The sequence below is a fragment of the Planococcus citri genome, chromosome 3 (assembly GCF_950023065.1).
Source record: "Planococcus citri chromosome 3, ihPlaCitr1.1, whole genome shotgun sequence".
Classification (NCBI taxonomy): domain Eukaryota; kingdom Metazoa; phylum Arthropoda; class Insecta; order Hemiptera; family Pseudococcidae; genus Planococcus; species Planococcus citri.
In genome coordinates this window covers 70,447,963-70,469,200 of record NC_088679.1, presented here as the reverse complement: position 1 = coordinate 70,469,200, position 21,238 = coordinate 70,447,963, and the positions used below count along the sequence as shown (strand labels likewise).

General features: G+C 32.2%; 2 protein-coding genes and 1 long non-coding RNA gene across 3 annotated transcripts; 2 read left to right on the top strand and 1 right to left on the bottom strand.

Moving 5' to 3' along the window:
• Positions 1–1,115: 1,115 nt before the first annotated feature.
• On the top strand, positions 1,116–3,484 carry LOC135838754 (uncharacterized). Its single transcript, XR_010557474.1, has 2 exons — positions 1,116–1,278; positions 1,351–3,484. It is a non-coding gene; the product is annotated as an uncharacterized LOC135838754 (long non-coding RNA).
• An 8,984-nt stretch (positions 3,485–12,468) lies between these two features.
• LOC135840653 (uncharacterized) lies at positions 12,469–13,746 on the top strand. Its single transcript, XM_065357278.1, has one exon. The coding sequence runs from the start codon at positions 12,469–12,471 to the stop codon at positions 13,744–13,746; it is 1,278 nt and encodes a 425-aa protein (XP_065213350.1).
• Positions 13,747–13,808: 62 nt separating this feature from the next.
• Positions 13,809–20,973, bottom strand: LOC135838751 (uncharacterized). The gene is made up of 3 exons (XM_065354506.1): positions 19,265–20,973; positions 18,994–19,179; positions 13,809–18,872 (listed from the first exon to the last, which is right to left on the bottom strand). The coding sequence occupies exons 1-3, from the start codon at positions 19,478–19,480 to the stop codon at positions 18,141–18,143; spliced, it is 1,134 nt and encodes a 377-aa protein (XP_065210578.1). The 5' UTR covers positions 19,481–20,973; the 3' UTR covers positions 13,809–18,140.
• Between the last annotated feature and the right edge of the window lie 265 nt (positions 20,974–21,238).

Sequence of the window (21,238 nt, the reverse complement as noted above, 5' to 3'; positions counted from 1 at the left end):
ACTTTTTTTCGTACAAAAATTAGCTCAAAAAGTTTCAAAATGTAGTTTTTATATCGTTCCGACTCTCAAAAACTCTGAAAAAAATATATTATGGACAACATTTTCATGCTAGCTGAACAACATATTAAAAAATTGCGATGACACTATGTCGTAAAGTCGATTTAAAATAATTTCAAGTTTGCAAAAAAATATGATTTTTTTATTTAAAACATGAAAAAAACTTTTGATTGGTGAAGTTGACCCATTTAACCCCTATTTTTGCGTGTCTGTTGAAAAAGTTGAAAAGGGTTCAAAATTACGAATATACAGGGAGTTTTATTCATCTTTTTCATCTAGATTATTGAATATATACTTCAAAACGTTACGTTTGGCGCAAATTACAGGTTTCTAATTTTCCAGGGATTCCCAAAACATCGAAATTACGAAAAATCAGAAAATTGGATTTTTGAGTACCAGCGCAAAATTTTATTGAGCTCAAAATTTGGTATGATGGAGGTCTTTCAGATACTAATAAACTGTAAGCAGCTTTTTAGCGGGGCTTAGAGGGGTAGGTCCAAAATGGTGGTTCCAAAATTTTCCAAAAATCAAAACCCCCCAATTGCTGCCCTCGAGGGTTGAGAATAGAAAAATCACCTCGCATAACGTTTATTGGGTTCAAACAGATATTTTACGCTGAAAAAGTTTTTGAAAATGATACTCAGTGGTTCCTAAAATTCTTTTTTTATTCACAACTTTGGGAACCCCCCTGGAGCCCAAAAATGGGGATTCGTATTTGGGACATTTTTTACAACATTTTATGAGTGATCGAGTCGATAAGGTAACTGTGCAGGGCCCAAAAAGTGGCCTTATCGGGACTCCTTTATTCAGTTGCCTTATTTTGGCCTCTTTCTGACGTATTTTATGAAAAAGTTGATAGAAATTACACTCGCAACAAAAAAATAAAAACTAGTTTATTTTGTGAATCTTTTCAAATTTTAATTATTTTTTTTTGATGAGTTCATTTCATCGAGTGAAAGGGTTTTTTAAATCTCAAATTAATCTGTTTCTTCGTTTTTTCCTGGGCAGAAAATTACGTTTATAAAATATGTGTGTTATAATTTTTTTTTTTTTTTTAGAAAACTTATCTGACGGATTTCGGAGGGAAAAGCCTGAAGGAAACAGTACCAGTCATAATGAAGGCGGTCCTGACCCCAGGCATCGTTCGCAACAAAATAAACTTTACCGGTCAAAACAACAAATTAACATTTTGTAAATCCAGTATTTACAAAGTTATTGAAAGTGAGTACACCTGAACAATATTAAATTTACATGACAGGTAAATAATTCTTCATTTTCATTTGTTTTTTGCAGAAGTTTTGAGTGAAAAACATGGTAAAAACGAAGCGGCGGACATACCTGCCAGAATTTCGAAGTGGTTACGGTATACGCATGATAATTGTAAAGAGAAGAATAACGAAGATGCGTAAGTCCAAAAATCGAAGGTATATAGGACCGTAATTCAAAATTTTTACGGTTAAGATGGCTCGGAGGTCTCAAATCTTCAAGTTGTTTAAAATTATAATTTAGATTTATCGTTTCGTGTATTTTTAGATTTTTATAATTACAGATTTTTTAGATCTTATTCTAGAACTGTTTAGTTAAATTCAAAATTTAATAATTGAGAGGCGTTTCGCGATATGGGTCCTTGTGGTGATTCGATGTTTTTTTTTATTGACGATTCCAACTTACTTTTTCACGAGAAATCGAATGGTGTAATCAGATTTCGCCTATCTCATCAACTTCTCGTTTTAAAAATTACTTTAACATGAATACTCAAAAACTCACATTTTTGGGAAATCAAAAAACATAGTTTTTGTTTGTTTTTGATTTTTTTTTTTTAAAAAAAGGTCGATGGAAAAATCATTTTATTGTTGTTACCTATGTAAAATTTCATGGCTAATCCGAATTTCTCAGTATTTTTTTGCGGAGTAGTCTGTAACGTTGTGTAAATTTGGCTGTTCACCACAAGGTCTCTTTTCTAAATCACTGATATCAGGCGATGATGAACGAATTTCTTCAAAATTTCCCATCCAACCTATGCGCAGGACAACACTGCACCCAAAAATAAAAAAAAAAAAAAAAAAATCGAAGCAATTCGATGTTTTTTCTCTCCTGAAAAAAAAACGAAATATCACCACAAGGGCCCTTATCGCAAAACCCCTCTCAATTTTTTTCAAGAAACAATAATTCTTTATCATCTCTTTTCATTAAAATACTCTTATCATTTAAGATCAAGTATGATGCAACTATAGTCTGGTAATTAGTGGCCAAGGTAGCCTTACATAAAGGGAAATGAGAATGGTACATACTCAAACAAAAAGGTTCATTTTTTTCTGGTTAATGATCAACTGATTCAACTGAAGTGGATAAAACTTGATCACATTTTGCAACAAGTTAAGAGAGACTTTGTTCTCAAAAAATTTGCTGGACACCAGTTGATGTGTGCACAGGGTTTGATATGAAAGCCAGTTGTGATTTATGGTACTGTGTAGTTTGTCAGAACACCGTCATATTTTACAAACTCGTGTGAACGATTGCACTGTTTATCTCGATCATTTTTCAACTGATTCAACCGAAGTGGATAAAACTTGATCACATTTTGCAACAAGTTAAGAGAGACTACGTTCTAAAAAAATTTGTTGGACACCTGTTGATGTGTGCACAGGGTTTGATATCAAAGCCAGTTGTGTTTTATGGTACTGTGTAGTTTGTCAGAACACCATTACCCATTCATATTTTACAAACTCGTGTGAACGATTGAGAAAATTTATGGAATAATTTTCTACAAATTTCTGCGTTGTAAGGCACGCTCATATTAATGAGAATCGCTTATTTAGGTATAGTTGATGACTGTAGTTGATGTCAGAGTAATACTGAGGGAAACTGTACTAATAAAACCTTCGATAACAGTTTATTGCTACGATATCTTCATGCATTTCACTTTATCATGAAGAAATGTTCGAAAGAATGATTCAAAAATTTTCTGATAATTTATAATAGCTACATACGTTGACAAATTCACTATATTTTGGTAAATTCGAAAATTTATTTAATTCAATATTTTCTCATTAAAGAAATTTGCATCTTTATTTCTTTTTAAAAAATATGTTGATAGTTGTAAGGCTACCTGACCTGCTATGCACAACTCGTTGTTGAATTCACTTTTTTTTCACTTGTAAACTATGTATAAATTGCAATTATGTATTTACAGTTGGCATTTTTTGACTTGTTGAAGACGTTGTCACCCTACACACATTTGTGTTACATAATATGCGAATGTTCTTATTTTAATTTGTCATTTAAAACTTTTTTGACAATCTCTTGGAGAAATTTTGTAATGTAATTAATTATGGTTTGCATTTATTTTATTTTAATCTAAGTTTGAAGGCTAAACTACACATTTACTGTGCATCATTGAGTTTATTACACTGTTTTTTTACTGTGATGCGTCTATTTTCTTTCAATACTTTGCTCTTCAAAGTATACCTATGTCATTTTTTGGGACATTCAGGTGTCATGTCATTCCTATGGGCCAGGAGACCCCCTACAATGGGCGCAATTCAATATCTTATCCCAGTATATATAAATATTAAAAAAAGTTAATGACCCACATGTTTTGAGGTAGTAGAATCTGAATTTTATAATATTTTTTGTGGGGAGAGGTGAGATGTTAAGAGCGGGAGAAATGACAAATTTGAGCATATCAACGTGCAATACATCAATATGTATGTTTTTGAGGTCATAGAATCCGAATTTGATAATATTTTTTTCATGGGGTGAGGGGATGAGCCGTTAGCAGGGAAGAAATGAACATTACTTTTTTCAAAAATAATTTTTCAAAGAGATACCATTTTTTAAATGATGGTGATTTACATGTTTCTATAAAAGTAATCAAATACCCTCTAATCCCGCGTACTTTTTGATTTACATAGGTTCAGTAGTATGTTTAGGTGTAGAATTAGGAATGCATGATTTTTGGGTGCTTGCAGGTGCTCCTAGGATTATTTATGAAATTTTTCAGTTTTCAAAAATACATAATTTTGATGCAAATCTCTCCAATCTCACACACATGAATTTTTCTCTTCTCTCAAAATACGCACTTCATCCACATCCCTTAAAAAAAAAAAAAACAAAAAAAAAACAATCAAATTCGGATTGTACAACCTTAAAAACGTGCTTTTCAATGTGCCACACGTTGATATGTTCAAATTTTTCATTTTAAGGTCATACAATCCGAATATGATGATGATATTTTATTTTCAAGAGATATTTTTTTTTGAGTGCAATTTAAAGCCTGTGTTCAAAGCAGTTTTATGTTGCATGGGGAGATATGTAGTTATGTCATGTAATCAAGAAACTTAAACAGTAACTAGAAACTGTATCATCAAAGTGCCAATTTGGTAAAAGATTTGCGGCATCTTGTGGTGGTTTCATGAATACATGCCTATTATTTGTCATTGCAAGTTTCAATTTATGTACCATCATTATGAGCCCTTATATTGCACAATGTGAAAAGTATATAATACCATCATTTAAAAGTGCCATTTGTAGTGATGATATGATTGCCCATAATTCCAACAAATTACGACTCACTTCATAGCATGCCATTTTTCAGTCACAATTTAAACCATCTGTATACAGTACTGAAATATGACGTTTTTAATGCGCATATTTTAGTTCTTGATAATGAGACATGGGTGGTGTTTTTTGAGTGCAATTTAAAGCATTTCTTTAAAGCACTTTTATGTTACACTGAGAGATATGTAGTTATGTAACATAATGGAGTCACTTGAGCTGTGATTTGAAACTGTATCAATAATGTGCCAATTTAGTGAATGATATGCGGCATCTTATGGTGGCATCATGTGTACATGCCTATTATTTGTCGTTGCAAGTTTCAATTTAAGTACCATCATTATGAGCCCTTATATTGCACAACCTGAAAAGTCTATAATACATCATTTGAAAGTGCCATTTGAAGTGACGAGATAATTGCTCATAATTCCAACAAAATTACGACTCAGTTCATGGCACACCATTTTTTAGTCACATTTCAAACAACTGTAAATAGTATTGATATATGACGTTTTTGATGCGCATATTTTGGTTCTTGATAATGAGACATAAGTAGTACTTTTTCAGTGCAATTAAAAGCATTTCTTTAAAGCACTTTTATGTTAAGTTGAGAGATATGTAGGTTTGCAACATAATCGAGTCACTTAGAAAGTGACCAAAAAGTGTATCTTTAATGTGCCAATTTAGTTTGTGATATGAGGCATCTTGTGGTATTTGGGTCATTCCATGTCAACTCAACCAACGTTTTTGGGTCATGTCCTTTGATTTCGCTCAAATTTTGTTTACAATATCTACCCACCTAGTAAGTAAGAAAGCCGCAATCAGTTTGGTCCCAGCCCCCTCAGGGGGCGGGTGAGGAGGCTTCCATTATTTTCACATTGTCTCGAGGTACTCAACTTCAGCAGCCCATTCCTCCAACACTATGATACTTTGATCAAAACTGATTTCACAGTTCGAAAGGGCATTGAATTTTGAACTTTTTAAGTATTTTGAAATTTTCAAAAGTTGAAAGTTGAACTTTCAATTTGAAAGTTCAAATTTCTAAATGACGCTGTAAGTGGGAGCTACCATTTAAAAGTTTGAAAAAATTTCCATAGATGTACATTTTGATACTTTCTTGAAATATTTAGGTTTCAAGATGGAACTTTTGACGGAGGGGGAGCACCCCCTCCGTCAAGAGTTTCATCTCGAAACCTAAATATTTCAAGAAAGTATCAAAATGTACATCTATGGAAATTTTTTCAAAATTTCAAATGGTAGCTCCCACTTACAGCGCCATTTAGAAATTTGAACTTTCAAATTGAAAGTTCAACTTTCAACTTTTGAAAATTTCAAAACACTTAAAAAGTTCAAAATTCAATGCCCTTTTGAACTGTGAAATCAGTTTTGATCAAAGTATCATAGTTTTGGAGGAATGAGCTGCTGAAGTTGAGTACCTCGAGACAATGTGAAAATAATGGAAGCCCCCCCCCCACCCACCCCCTGAGGGGGCTGGGACCAAACTGATTGCGGCTTTCTTACTTACTGGGTGGGTAGATATTGTAAAAAAAATTTGAGCGAAATCGAAAGACATGACTTTCAAAATTGACTTTATTTGGTTGAGCTTGACATGGAATGACCCATTTGTCATTGCATGGTTACATTTATGTATCATTATTATGAGCTCTTTTGTTGCATGACATGAACGGTCTATAACGCATCATTTGTAAGTGCCATTTTTAGTGGCGAGATTATTGCTCATAATTCTAACAAAATAACGACTAACTTCATGGCACACCATTTTTTAGTCACATTTCAAACAATTGTAAATGGTATTGATATACGACGTTTTTGATGCGCATCTTTTGGTTCTTGATAATGAGACATAAGTAGTACTTTTTGAGTGCCATTTAAAGCATTCCTTTAAAGCACTTTTATGTCACGTTGAGAGATATGTAGGCTTGCCACATAATCAAGTCACTTAGACAGTGACCAAAAAGTGTATCTTTAATGTGCCAATTTAGTTTGTGATATGCGGCATCTTGCGGTGGTATCATAAGTACATGCCTATTATTTGTCATTAATGGTTAGATTTATGTATCATCATAATGAGCTGTTTTGTTGCATATCATTTGTAAGTGCCATTTTTAGTGGTGAGATTATTGCTCATAATTCCAGCAACATAACGGCTCATTTCATGACATGCCATTTTTTGGTCACATTTTAAAACACTGAATATGGTATTGAAATATGACGTTTTTAAATGCGCATACTTTAATTCTTGATAATGAGACAGAAGTTTATTTTTTTGAGTGCAGTTTGAAGCATTCCTTTAAAGCACTTTTGTGCTACCTTGGGAGATATGTTGGTATACCACATAATCAAGTCACTTAGACAGTGACCAAGAAGTGTATCTCTAATGTGCCAATTTGGTGAATGATATGCGGCACCTTGTGCTGGTATCATGAGTATATGCCTATTAATTTGTCATTGAATGGTTAGATTTATCTATCAGTATTACGAGCTCTCTTGTTGCATGACATGAACAGTCTATAATGCATCATTTGTAAGTGCTACTTGAAGTGATGAGATAATTGCTCATAATTCCAACAAAATTACGACTCACTTCATGGCACGCCATTTTTCAGTCACATTTTAAACCAGTGTATTTAGTATTGAAATATGACGTTTTTAAAGCGTATATTTTAGTTCTTGATAATGAGACATGAGTGATATTTTTTTGAGTGCAGTTTATAGCATTCCTTTAGAGCACTTTTATGTTGAGTTGAGAGATATGTAGTTATGTAACATAATCAAGTCACCTGAGCAGTGATCAGAAACTGTATCAATAATGTGCCAATTTGGTGAATGATTTGTAGCATCTCATGGTGATATCATGAGTACAGGTATATTACTTGTCATTGTAATGTTTGATTTGTGTATCATTATTATGGTCCATTTTGTGGCCCAACATAAATAGCCTATATGGCATCATTTATAAGTGTCATTTACTGGGGTGAGATAATGACTCATAATCCCAACGATATAACGACTCATTTCATGGCATGCCATTTTTGGGTCACATTTTAAAACACTGAATATGGTATTGAAATATGACGTTTTTATAACGTATATTTTAGTTCCTGATAATGTGACATAAGTGATATTTTTTTGAGTGCAGTTTAAAGCATTCCTTTAGAGCACTTTTATGTTGAGTTGAGAGATATGTAATTATGTAACATAATCAAGTCACCTGAGCAGTGATCAGAAACTGTATCAATAATGTGCCAATTTGGTGATTGATTTGTGGCATCTCATGGTGATATCATGAATACAGGTATATTATTTGTCATTGTAATGTTCGATTTGTGTATCATGATTATGGTCCATTTTGTGGCCCAACATAAATAGCCTATATGGCATCATTTATAAGTGTCATTTACTGGGGTGAGATAATGACTCATAATCCCAACGATATAACGACTCATTTCATGGCATGCCATTTTTGGGTCACATTTTAAAACACTGAATATGGTATTGAAATATGACGTTTTTATAACGTATATTTTAGTTCCTGATAATGTGACATAAGTGATATTTTTTTGAGTGCAGTTTAAAGCATTCCTTTAGAGCACTTTTATGTTGAGTTGAGAGATATGTAATTATGTAACATAATCAAGTCACCTGAGCAGTGATCAGAAACTGTATCAATAATGTGCCAATTTGGTGAATGATTTATGGTGATATCATGAGTACAGGTCTATTATTTGTCTTTGTAATGTTCGATTCGTGCATCATTATTATAGTCCATTTTGTGGCACAACATAAACAGCCTATATGGCATCATTTATAAGTGTCATTTACTGGGGTGAGATAATGGCTCATAATCCCAACAGTATAACGACTCATTTCATGGCATGCCATTTTTGGGTCACATTTTAAAACACTGAATATGGTATTGATATGCGCCATTTCAAAGTCCATTCATGTCACTTCAATATGGTTTGATTTCTTTCCATAAAAGTACAAGTTTTATGGCATGAGATAATTGCAACTTTTTTATGTCACGTACTTGATGTCCTATTTGAAGCACTTTTATTTCTTGTCATGAAATGACGCAATTATGTCACTTTTATGTGCCGAGGGTGCCATAAATTTCGTTTTTTGGCACCGTCGGGTAGTTGCTTTGTAAGTGGAAATTTTCACCTTTTTCCATCATTCACAAAATGCCGTACTCAACTTATACGGCCATTTTGATATTTCTAGAAAATCACTGACCAAGTCTCCACAGTAGATGTAAAACCCCAATCCTGGCCCATTTTCACACTTTTGGCCCACTAACTGTGCTAGAATCGACCTACCTGGGCCAGAAATCCAACCCAAAATATCATAGCAAAGTGTATACATAGATTCGTGTTGAATAAGTTGCGTAATGTGGAGAAAAGAAGACAGAGATGTGGAAGTGTGATAAATTTTGAATGAATAAAAACACACACACAAATAATATTTAACAAGATTTATTGAGTTGAAACAAAAAAAAAAAAAAAATTGAAAAAAGTACAACAGTTGAAATGATTAGGTGAATTGCTTAATGATTTGAGATAGTTCACCCTTGTTAGTAGTGAGCTTGATTAAAAACTTCAAACACATATGTCCACAGTTCACTGAGTTGATCTTTTGAGTTGGATTGTGATTATAGACCACTTTATTGTTTCGAAAATAATGCAATACTTCCATGGGAGGAGGAACATTTCCAATTGGATCATGCCATATAATTACATTTCTTTGTTTGTAGTAAGCACACCAATGAGTACCTTCATTATCATAATCATCCAAGTTAACGATAGCACATTCGATTATATTTGATTTTTTAGGTAATTGATTGCGAGAAAAAATACCTCGGAAATGTTTGATTTTATATTTTTTTATAAAGTACAGTAATTGCTTAGAATTCAATGGTCCTGTGTCCATGTACAGTAATTGTGGGAATGGAAGGTCAGGATAAATTTGAGGTATTTTTTCATAATAAAATTCGTACATATAATTTCTAGATAATTCTAAAGTTGTAATTCCCAAATAAATTGGTTTATTCAGTGTAATGACATTTTTATGGAAATGTACACCAACAAGATTTTCAGAAAAAATTGTTGAGCTTTTGAATGTAGCTCTAGCAATTGATCTTGACAACTTTGTTTCATCACAAATCAATTTAAAATTCAAATAATTTCTCTGATTCTCAATAGTTTTCCCAAAAGTTGAATTTGAAATTAACTTGAACAAAGATTTTTGAAATTTGTTTTTTGATTGTTTTCTTAACTCAGTATTGATCTTGATGAAGGGTTCAAAAAAATTTTCTTGTTTAAATGTCAAAATCTTATGCACTTTTTTCAATTCAAGACCATGTTTCAAAGCTAATTTCAAATTTCTATAATGACAAACATAATGTTGTTTATTTTCAAGGGTACACAATAGTTTAGCCACTTTTGATTTAGGAGTAGTCGTATTCACTGAAATGGTAAATCATTTCCTGAAGAAAAATCTGAAAAATTTCACAGTGTCCTCACCTACAGCAATTACTGAAGAAGACTTACCCAACCTTCAACCAGAGAATACCAGTCTGTTTAAAAATTTAGACAGTATTGTTTGTAAAATGATTTTCAAAGAAATCAAAACATCTGTTAATGAATGAGTATATAAAGAAGTGAATTTGGTGAAAAATTTCTATTCTAACAGTTGGTGCAGTGGTGACTACTTCATTACATTTACATAGTTTGCTTACAACAGTTGGTGTTACATCATGAAGCCTTCAAATAGTGATCGTATTCTTTTCATTGATGTCAGCTATTATTATGGACTCAACAGATCGTTGGTATGCAAAGAAATTGCCTGCATAAGCCTAGATGGACAATTCAGTTTGCATGAAATTCTGTTACCTCCATATAGTCATGAACTTGTTGAGCCGAAAAATCATACAGCCAATGAATGGTGTGCAAAAAATTTGGGAAACATTCCATGGAATTGTGGATTGAAACCATATGATGTAACCATCAAGGACGTAGCCAAGAAAATCAACCAGTATGATGCAACACTCATCTACACCAAAGGAACAGAAAAATCTAAATTTATTCGGAATTTATTACGTAATGATGATAATGCTGATACGCATCTGAATTATTGTTTGACTCATGACAAAATTTCAATAATTAGAGAAATTCAAGCAGATTTCCCAGATGTTCCCACTCTTAAAGATTTAAAACGAAAATATCCTGCGGTGAATCATCTGTGTGGACCTTGTTATTTCCATACAGACGTGTGTGCTTTGTTAAATCTAAAATTATTACTTTTTTGGTTCTTGTTAAATGTACAGTATCATAATTATAAATAAGAAGGCCATTTAAAAATTCATTTTTCATTTTTTTTTTGTGAATTTTGACAGGTATCAAGGTTTTAAAATGTAAATTTAAGATTAGTATAAATATCCTTGTAACTGTTATGAATTTTTATTATTCAATTACATAACTTGATAGCTACAACGTGTGTTTTTTTATTATGCTCTGGTTGTAAAGTTGAAAAGAACAAAGAAAAATATTGTAATATGAAAGCATCACATCGGTTTGTACTCAATTACCAGTCACCTTCAATTGAAACTCGTATTGATCCACCCATTCATTTACATCCTCAAAAGTTGTACGAAATTGCTCTCATTTCATTCACATTTGTTGATAATTTTGGAAATCAAAACAGTACAGAGACAATTTTTCCTACACCTCCCTCATCACCGCGACAACGACAAAATAATGATACCAGCAATGATGGAAACAATAATACCAGAACTGGTGGAAATAATGATACTGGTATTAACAATCGTGGGTCTATCCTTAATCCGCAAGCAAACGATCCTGCTGCTTTACCACCTAATACCACTACTACAAATACAACTACTACATCTAATACGGCACCCACTTACACCAGTACTTCAAGTAGTAATTCTGCTTCTGGCAATTCTGCAAATCTACCTGAAACGGCAAATCGGATACCTCCGCCGCCGCCACCACCGCCGCCACAATCACCAGCACTAGTACCAGAACCTGCATCATTTAAAAAAATCATCACGGGTTCAGAGCACAAGGAGGAAACATTTTATCCAAGTCTGGAAGCATTGAAAGCAGCTGAAGCAGCTGAGGCAGCCAAGAAGAAAGATGCTGCTAAAAAAGGCACTGGTAAGGAAGATGAGGAGGAGGAGGAGGAAGAAGAAGAGGATGAACACAAAAACCCTAAAAGACGTAAAAAAAGACAAGCTGGTACAATACTGCCTCCTCCTGCAACAACAAGGTCAGTGATAAAAGCTATAAATATAACCTGCGACCTAATTTCTCCCAATTGCTATGTTAACAGCAAGCCATCACGTATACTGTATTCACTTGTGGCTGAGAGCAGAAATTCCAACAGATTGATTAAAGAAGAACCTAAACATCCTGTCTATCTACCCCTAGCATCAAATAATCAAAGATCTGACAGAGATATCATCATATCTGAAATAAATCTAACAATTAGAGACGAACAGAGACATCTGATCAATTTCAATCAACACAATTTCATCATTGTTTTGCATTTACGTGAAATTTAATTAAATGAATGATTATCCATAACGGTGGTAGTGTTGTAAATTTTTCTTCAACTCCTCCAAATTTTCCTTCTACAACTAAAATATCTGAAATACTTCCAGCTGCAATTAAACCAGTGAAAAAAAAGAAGAAAAAACGTCCAGCTGCATCCTCCTCCTCCACAAATAATAGTATTAAAATCACAAAATCTAACTTGGAATTTTTAAAATCCATCGGATTAAAAGTAAGACGATAAAAATAACGCCACAACATGATTGACGAAAACAATTTAGATATTTTGCAGCCAGTGGCTTTTGATAATTCGATTGAAAGTTTCAATTTTCTCACTTTTAAACCATACAATAATGCTGGATTGGGATACAGCGATGAAATCCGGATACCTGTACACAATCGAGACCTTATCACCGCACCTTATGCTTCATACATATACATTGCTGGCACTGTCACTCGCAACAGCACCATTCATGTTCATCGAATGACATATAATGCTCTCATGCATTTATTTACGAACATAACATTGGAAGTGAATGGAACCCCTGTGGATAAGGTGGTCAATGCAGGAATGACTACTACCATTAAATCATACTTATCAAAAACAATGGCTGAAAGCAAATGCTACGAATCATGTGGATTTCATCATGCAACAAATCCCTATTCAACCACTTACAAACTAACTAGTGCTGGTACTTTTCAAGTATACATCCCAGCTCGTTATGTGATGGGTATTTTTGAGGACTATCGCCATCCATTTTTCAACTGTTCACTAGAACTGATTTTATCAAGAGCTGCAGATGATAGAAACATTTTCATTTACCCAGGAAGGGAACCAGCAACTGCTGCAGATGATCATGTTACTGCAGCCAATCCTGTCATCACACTTAGTGAAGTATCCTGGAAATTACCTGTACTAAAATTGGCAGATGCGTCTAGACTTAACTTGTTGAAAATAATAAAAGATAACCGATCCATACCGGTTGCATATAGATCATGGGAATTGTTGGAAAATCCAACTTTACAACAAACTACCATTCATACGTGGAATATTAGACAAAGTCACGCATTAATTAAACCAAGGTATGTGATTGTTGCCTTTCAAACAAATAGGAGAAATGTATACTCTTCAGATGTATCACTCTTCGATGAGATCAATTTGCAATCGTTTCAATTGTGTTTGAATGATGAAAGGCATCCATATGAATTACCCAACTTGGATAGAACCAATAGTCAACGAGAATTGCTGTATAATTTATTCTCGAGATTTCAACCATCCTATTATCGAAAACCATACACTGAAACAAGCATTTCAGCTACAGACTTTTTCAGTAACAATTCTCCCATGCCTATGATTGTGATTGATTGTAGTAAACAAAAAGAACAAGAAACTAATAACCCTGGTCCATTAAATGTACGTTTAGACTTTACTACTTCTTCAAATGTCCCTGCAAACACCACTGCTTATTGTTTGATTATATATGATAGACTATTCACTTACTCATCCTTTGATGGTACAATTAAGCAATTATTGTAATAATAAATGTACAAATAAATAAATAATACACCTTTTTTTTCAAATTTGTGCAATTTTTTATTTCATTAAAATACAATACAGATTTAAAATAGGTACATATCAATGATAAGCTATTGATCTTTACTTGTGGAAATACCTCCAATTATTTTATCAACAATTTTATTTAACCAAACCAAAAATTCTCCCACTTTACGCTCTTCATCGTCACTCCGTGAGAGATCCGTTAAAATTTGTTCTGCTTTCTTCAAGTTGACAAACTTGTACTTGGTGTACAAGCATTTTTTGAGTGTAGGAACAACTTCATATTCAATGTAATCCCAACTGTATACACCTGATACATATATATCTTCAATGGCACATCGGCAAAATGGCAGCAAATGACCAATAATATTTGTTTTCAAGTATATTACATTACGTTTAGAATCATGAAAAATATTCACTCGAAATTGTTTAGATGAATTATGACATGAAACATCTTCTTGATTAGTAAATTTATATGTTTTCACGATATGCATACTGATAGTTTTTTTTAAAAACAACAAACTGACTGTTACAACCAGTGATGTATACTTATTCGAGTCAACTAAAAATAATTTCAACAATTGCGGGTATTTATTTCATTCCTTCAAGGTGATCAAACACATACCAATGAATAAACACAGTGTTGCTTTTATGAATGCTTTTATTTATTGAAGTTACAAATTGTGTAATATTATGAAATATGTGCAAATAGTTATTGAATTAATTTTAATATCTAACCTAGTCAAGGTATTTTTTTTTCTTGTAGTAACCTTTTAGTGATGGAGTTTTATTAACATAAGTACCATCATTAATTTTTTTCACAATTTCATGCAACCATGTTAAAAATTCCTTCACTTTACGTTTTTCCTCATCGGTCTCGGCTAACTCCTCCAAGATTGAGTCAACATGATTCAAGGTTGCAAATTTGTACTTGGTATACTTGCGTATATCAATTGTTGGAGTGCTGACGTCCTTCTTAATGTCTTTCCAAGTGTGTAATGTAAACAGCTCTTCCAGGTAACAACGACATATTGACACCAAATGTGTAATAATGTTCACTTTGAAATACATTTCATTGCTACTATTGCTACAAAAAATATTTACGTTAAATTTTTTAGCATAATTATGACACGAAACATCTTTTGGATTCGGAAAATGATATGTTTCCATAACATACATCGCGATTATTTTTTTTGACCACAATTTTTTCAAACAAACTTGACTGATACAACCAGCAAATTACAATCGTTGAAATCAACTGAATTTTGTGAGAACTGTTACCAGTATTTATATGTTTTGTTCCATCAAGATACTAACACTCACACACATAAATAATTGAACACAGTGTTGCGTTTATGAATGCTTTTATTTATGGAAATTACAAAATAAAATTTTATCAAATAGGTGCAAATAAACAATTAATTTTATTTTACATTCTTATCATTAAGGTTAGTATTCAAACATTATAAATAATTTTTTTATTCAAGAACATCTTCATCATCTTCAACAATATCATTTTCATTTTCCCTTAAATTATAATCAGACATTTTATAATGACCATAAGCTATACTATTAATATTATCGTAAAAATAACGCTTATCAGAAAAATTAACCAAAGCTTTTTTAGGTTGTTTCACTGTGAAAATTTGGTGATTGACAGATCTAAAAAGTATTTGTTCTTTTGCACATTCAACATTTTCGAAAAGACATTTATAAAAATCCTCAAATTTAAGCTCCTTTTTTATTATTGTTCTTTTAAGACCTTTTACTTTTTTAATGTCTGCTTTATCTTGTAAATCTAAACTGTACACTTTTGGACAAAGTGAAATGAATCGTTTGCACTGATGAGGGTACAGCTCATCTTTGAAATATCCCAAAGCCGTATCATTCACATTTGAGTAACAAGGATGGTCTGTTGGATAAGTGCTGGTGTCAAAATAATCTAAACCCTTTCTAGCAATGTATGGATACACATCATCAGTAGCAACAGACAAAATAAATGAATCTGTGTCCATGTACAGTAATTGTGGGAATGGAAGGTCAGGAAAAATTTGAGGTATTTTTTCATAATAAAATTCGTACATATAATTTCTAGATAATTCTAAAGTTGTAATTCCCAAATAAATTGGTTTATTCAGTGTAATGACATTTTTATGGAAATGTACACCAACAAGATTTTCAGAAAAAATTGTTGAGCTTTTGAATGTAGCTCTAGCAATTGATCTTGACAACTTTGTTTCATCACAAATCAATTTAAAATTCAAATAATTTCTCTGATTCTCAATAGTTTTCCCAAAAGTTGAATTTGAAATTAACTTGAACAAAGATTTTTGAAATTTGTTTTTTGATTGTTTTCTTAACTCAGTATTGATCTTGATGAAGGGTTCAAAAAAATTTTCTTGTTTAAATGTCAAAATCTTATGCACTTTTTTCAATTCAAGACCATGTTTCAAAGCTAATTTCAAATTTCTATAATGACAAACATAATGTTGTTTATTTTCAAGGGTACACAATAGTTTAGCCACTTTTGATTTAGGAGTAGGTTTCTTTATCGGAAGAAATGGAAAACTGTTGTGAGAATCATGCAACCTTTCTGGATAGTTGATGTCAACTTCCAAATAATACCCTATATCAGCTTCATTATCCAAATTCAAAATAAAATTAGTATCAAACTTTTCAATGTCTGTTCGACTCACCCATGAAAAATCACAAACTGGAAATTTATTGTACCCCATTATGAATGCATAAAGACCATTCACATCCCAGTAGACTATTGAATTTAGTTTTTGATTAATTGGATCATATTGAGTAGGAACATACTTGTTATTGGCCTCAGAGTACCTAGTCACAGCTTCACTTATACCTCCCCTCATTGCTTTTTCTAAAAATAAATATTGATCTATATCCATTAATAAATCTAACTTAACATTAGTAATCTTAAGCATAGCCTCGAAGGCATAGCCTGGCAAAGAATAAAAATAACACGGATCTAGTTTATAGTTATCAATACATAATTTCCTAAAAGATAAGAATACATCGGCTAGTAATAAGACGTCTGAGATCACATAAATCACTAAATAATCCTCTAAATTTCGGCATTTGAATGTTTTCCAAACTTTTTGTACAAATTTATAGTCATCTTCACTAATTTCCTCATCATTTAATTGATTATAAAAATCTTCCCTCGATGGAAGTTCCCTTACTTGTAATTTTTCAATTTTGTCTAAATAATCATAACAAAAGAATCCTTTTTTAGTGATTAAATCAAAATAATTGGGATCAGAAAAGTATTTTTGTGTATGTATAAGTTCAGTCACTGGTAAGGATTCAACCAAAGTACGTAAGCTTGATGATAGAAAACGGTATGAGTCTACAAAACGGATCCAAAAATGTTTATTTATTTTTTTAGAAAAACTTATATAATTTTCTTCAGTAGATGGTATCACCTCCATATCCAATGCTCCCTTTTTATAACCATGCAAAATTAAATGGCTATCATATTTGGATAAATTGTGAAAATAAACCGGAAGAAATGTTGGAGTACGAGCTACCAAATTGCATTTTGAATGAGCCGGTCCAAGAAATAAATTTGTGATGTGGGAATGATGACGTACTCGTTTATCACCAACTTTAAAATCATCCCTACAAATTACACATTTTGGTGCAGTATGAAATCTGTCACACTCTTGGTCAGTCAAATTACTACAATATTCTACCTTCATGTATTTTTTATATCGTTTTTCAACATAAAGCCCCACTTTTTTGATCATTTTAAAAAATATGGTAGCTGCATTAGGACCAGTATAGCAAACAGGATCTCGAATTTTTCCTTTCTCTGCATGTACCAAATAAAAGGAAAAGGCTATTGGCTCATGTTTTTGGAATTTTTTTAAACGTGATTTAGTAAGATTTGTATCTTTGCATGGTACAAGGAGAGCTTCAAAGTCAGCAAAAACACAAAAAGTAACAGGGGTTTCATGATGATAATTTTTAAAGTACAGATACCTTTTATCTTCAGTAGGCATTTTGTAACATGATGGAGATACCGATTTTTCTTTACAGTACAGTTTATGTTCAGTTAATTTCTGTATTCTATCCCTACCTATAAAATGTGCTAAACATCTTTTACATACTTCAATAGCATGTCCGTCTTTACCAACTTGTGATGAAAGGAGCCTATTCAAATTTTTTATAAAAACATAGTGAAAGTCACCATTTTTATTTTTTAACATCAATAAATCATAATGAAATTTTTTTTCTTGATCTGTAATTTTTAATGGCGAAATTTTATTTCGTTCGTATACAAAGACATTGACTGAAACTGAGGTGTTTATTTTTTCAAATTTTTTAATGTCCTCGATGGTTGTAGGGTATTAAATGCAGCTAAAATTAAACTTTATTTTTTGAGTTTCGAATAATTTCTTTTCGAAATCACGAAAAACACTTGGACGTTGAACATTTTTCTTTTTCCCTATGAATTTCAACAATATACAGAAGTAAAAGCACCTATCATCTGTGTTTTGGACATTTATTAATGCCTTTTTATTTTTTAAAGCTTTGGGTAGTTCTATAAAGGCTCCAGCTTTGATTATATCATTTTTATTGATTCTAACTTCTAGCTCAGAAACTGAATTAAACATCCAACCTGATCCTCGTTTTGTAAATTCATCATTTTGTACATCAATTTGTGAAATCAATTGAGATTCAAGTTTTTCTAAAATATTATCATTTGGAAAAAATGGAATATTTGAAGTATTCAAATTGAAAATTTGTTCTTCATCATCAATTTTTTTGTACCAACAAAAAAGATTAAAGTTACATTTTAAACTTGGATCAATACTCAAACGAGTTTCCAAATAATTCACTAAAGACAATTTGATTTTTTCGAAAAAGTGATTTATAGTGATCTCAGGTTCCTTATTTACAAAAATTAGGGTTGATATACGATTTTTAAATGCAGAATCGCCAGTGAGACAAATGTATTCCAAATTTTCATCATAAAATTTTTCTATTACTTGTAATAAATGGTTTCTAGTTTTCTGATGGTTTTTCAATTCCTTTTCTGTATTAAATCTTTGGTAATTGCAAATGGAACAAGTTATACCCTACAGAATAAATGTAAAGCATTAATATTAATTAATTAAGTGTTAATGAACTGTAAGGTGCTCAAAAGAAATTATTAATTAAAAAAATGTGTTAGAAAAAAATGTTTTAAACATAACTAACCTTTCGTATGTACTTTGACCGCAAGAATTCCATGTGATTTCGATTTTCCTGTGTCAAATAATCCACCTTTGATATTGTAATGTAGTGTCTCATGTCTATTTGAGACACTTGCTCCATATTCTCCATAATTGTTTCACCCTTAATTTGAAATGGAAAACTTAAGATGATTACACCCTCATGTGGTCTCTGTAAGAAATAAAAAATAAAAAAATTACTATCACTGTATAAAAATAGGTACAAAATTTAATTTTTAAAGTGAGCTGACACTTACTTTTTCTTCTATCTTTGCATTCCATTTGATCAAAGTAGTTATTTCAACTATTTTTAATAAGTGTAAGAATGACATCTCCTTATTGAGTAGCCTGATGGAAAAGAAAGCTACCATCTGCCTTTTGGTTTCACTCTGGTTGGAACCTACTCCTATTTCCATTGGATCATTACCAGAAACACCAGGACGAGATGCAACATTATCGATTGAAGAATTCATATTGAATAGGTACGTATTTTAAATGAAAAAATTGAATGAAACGAAAAATTTCCACGAACCACAAATACTACTAGGTATCAGACCAATAAAATACTGTTAACAACAGTGTAGTATTTAAAATGAAAAAAATAAATGAAACGAAAAATTACACGAACCACAAATAAGTACTATTATTAGAGCAAGATAATACTGTTAACAACAGTGCACAAACAATTAATGAAATATCCTGAAAAATTCATCCTTTATATACAAATTTGACCAGGAAAAAATTTCCATGTACAATAGGTACTCCTTGTTGAATAATTACTTGAATCATTAAATTTGACATGCATCCACTCACTTTTTTGGTGGAAATTATTACACAACTGCATTTAATTCAACCTTGATATATTTTATGAAAAATGGTACTAATCTCAAATCATCTTAACATCCTTCATTTCCTCATTCTTCATACATAGGTACGTACTTACATTTATTGGAATAGGGACATCATTCATGTTTCAATTTTAGGTGCAATAAAAAAATTTAATCTAACCTTCATGTCTAATGATCAAAAAAAAACCCAATGCAATTCTCTAAATATTGTTACATTTGAAAATTCTAGAAGGTACCTATAATTATTTAAACAGATACTTGCATTTTTTTATTCAAGGAAAGTGATAACTGTTTAATATTATATAACTTTGTAGGTACCTGTATAGAAAAAAATTTACGTAACAATTCATCAACAAAAAAAATGACCATGTAGTATAGCTGCACACATATCACCTTGGTAATAAAATTTATTTGATTAGAGGAGTGCAGGCATACATTGTCTTTCAACTACCTAAAATTATTTCATAATGTTTCGTAAACAAATCAAGCATCTACAACAATTATTTTTATTTCACGAATGTACGTACTTGTCCCAGCCCAACAGTTAATAATAAAAATATGTACGTATAAGATAAGAATCTAAATGGGTATGGTACACTCATTCATCATAACTCTGCTGTTAGAATACAACTCCACGTGCAATTTAGTTCCGCACCATCATCTATGCCTGTAGGTATATAATCCAGTCGTGTTATAATTGCTGTATTTGTGTTTGAATACAAAGCAGCAGATGATAGAAAGAGAGAGGCAGTAGGTATGACTGAGAAAAAAACTAGTTTGATACAGATACAGATGCTCCGCGTTGAACAACTTCTCATGCTGCCATGGTCACGATATAACTACTCTTGATGCGTTAGCTATAGAAAGAGAAAGGTAGTATGTGTGAGAGAGACAACAACTGTCTGGTTTATCATTCTTCCACGCCTCTGCCTTCGTACGCTCCGCATTAGGCAACTTATTCAACACCAATCTATGTATACACTTTGCTATGATATTTTGGGTTGGATTTCTGGCCCAGGTAGGTCGATTCTAGCACAGTTAGTGGGCCAAAAGTGTGAAAATGGGCCAGGATTGGGGTTTTACATCTACTCTCCACAAATCATAGTTGCTTTGTAAGTGGAAATTTTCACCTTTTTCCATCATTCACAAAATGCCGTACTCAACTCATACAGCCATTTTGATATTTCTTGAAAATCACTGACCAAGTCTCCACAAATCATAGGTGCTTGGTAAGTGGAAATTTTCACCTTTTTCCATCATTCACAAAATGCCGTACTCAACTCATACGGCCATATTGATATTTCTTGAAAATCACTGACCAAGTCTCCACAAATCATAGGTGCTTGGTAAGTGGAAATTTTCACCTTTTTCCATCATTCACAA

Excerpts from the sequence above, each read along its gene's own strand:
- LOC135840653 (XM_065357278.1), top strand. The coding sequence starts at position 12,469 with ATGATTGACGAAAACAATTTAGATATTTTGCAGCCAGTGGCTTTTGAT.
- LOC135838751 (XM_065354506.1), bottom strand. The coding sequence starts at position 19,480 with ATGAATTCTTCAATCGATAATGTTGCATCTCGTCCTGGTGTTTCTGGT. Across the intron at positions 19,180-19,264 it reads ATGCAAAGATAGAAGAAAAA|AGACCACATGAGGGTGTAAT; the intron begins GTAAGTGTCAGC and ends TATTTCTTACAG. Across the intron at positions 18,873-18,993 it reads GGTCAAAGTACATACGAAAG|GGTATAACTTGTTCCATTTG; the intron begins GTTAGTTATGTT and ends TTTATTCTGTAG.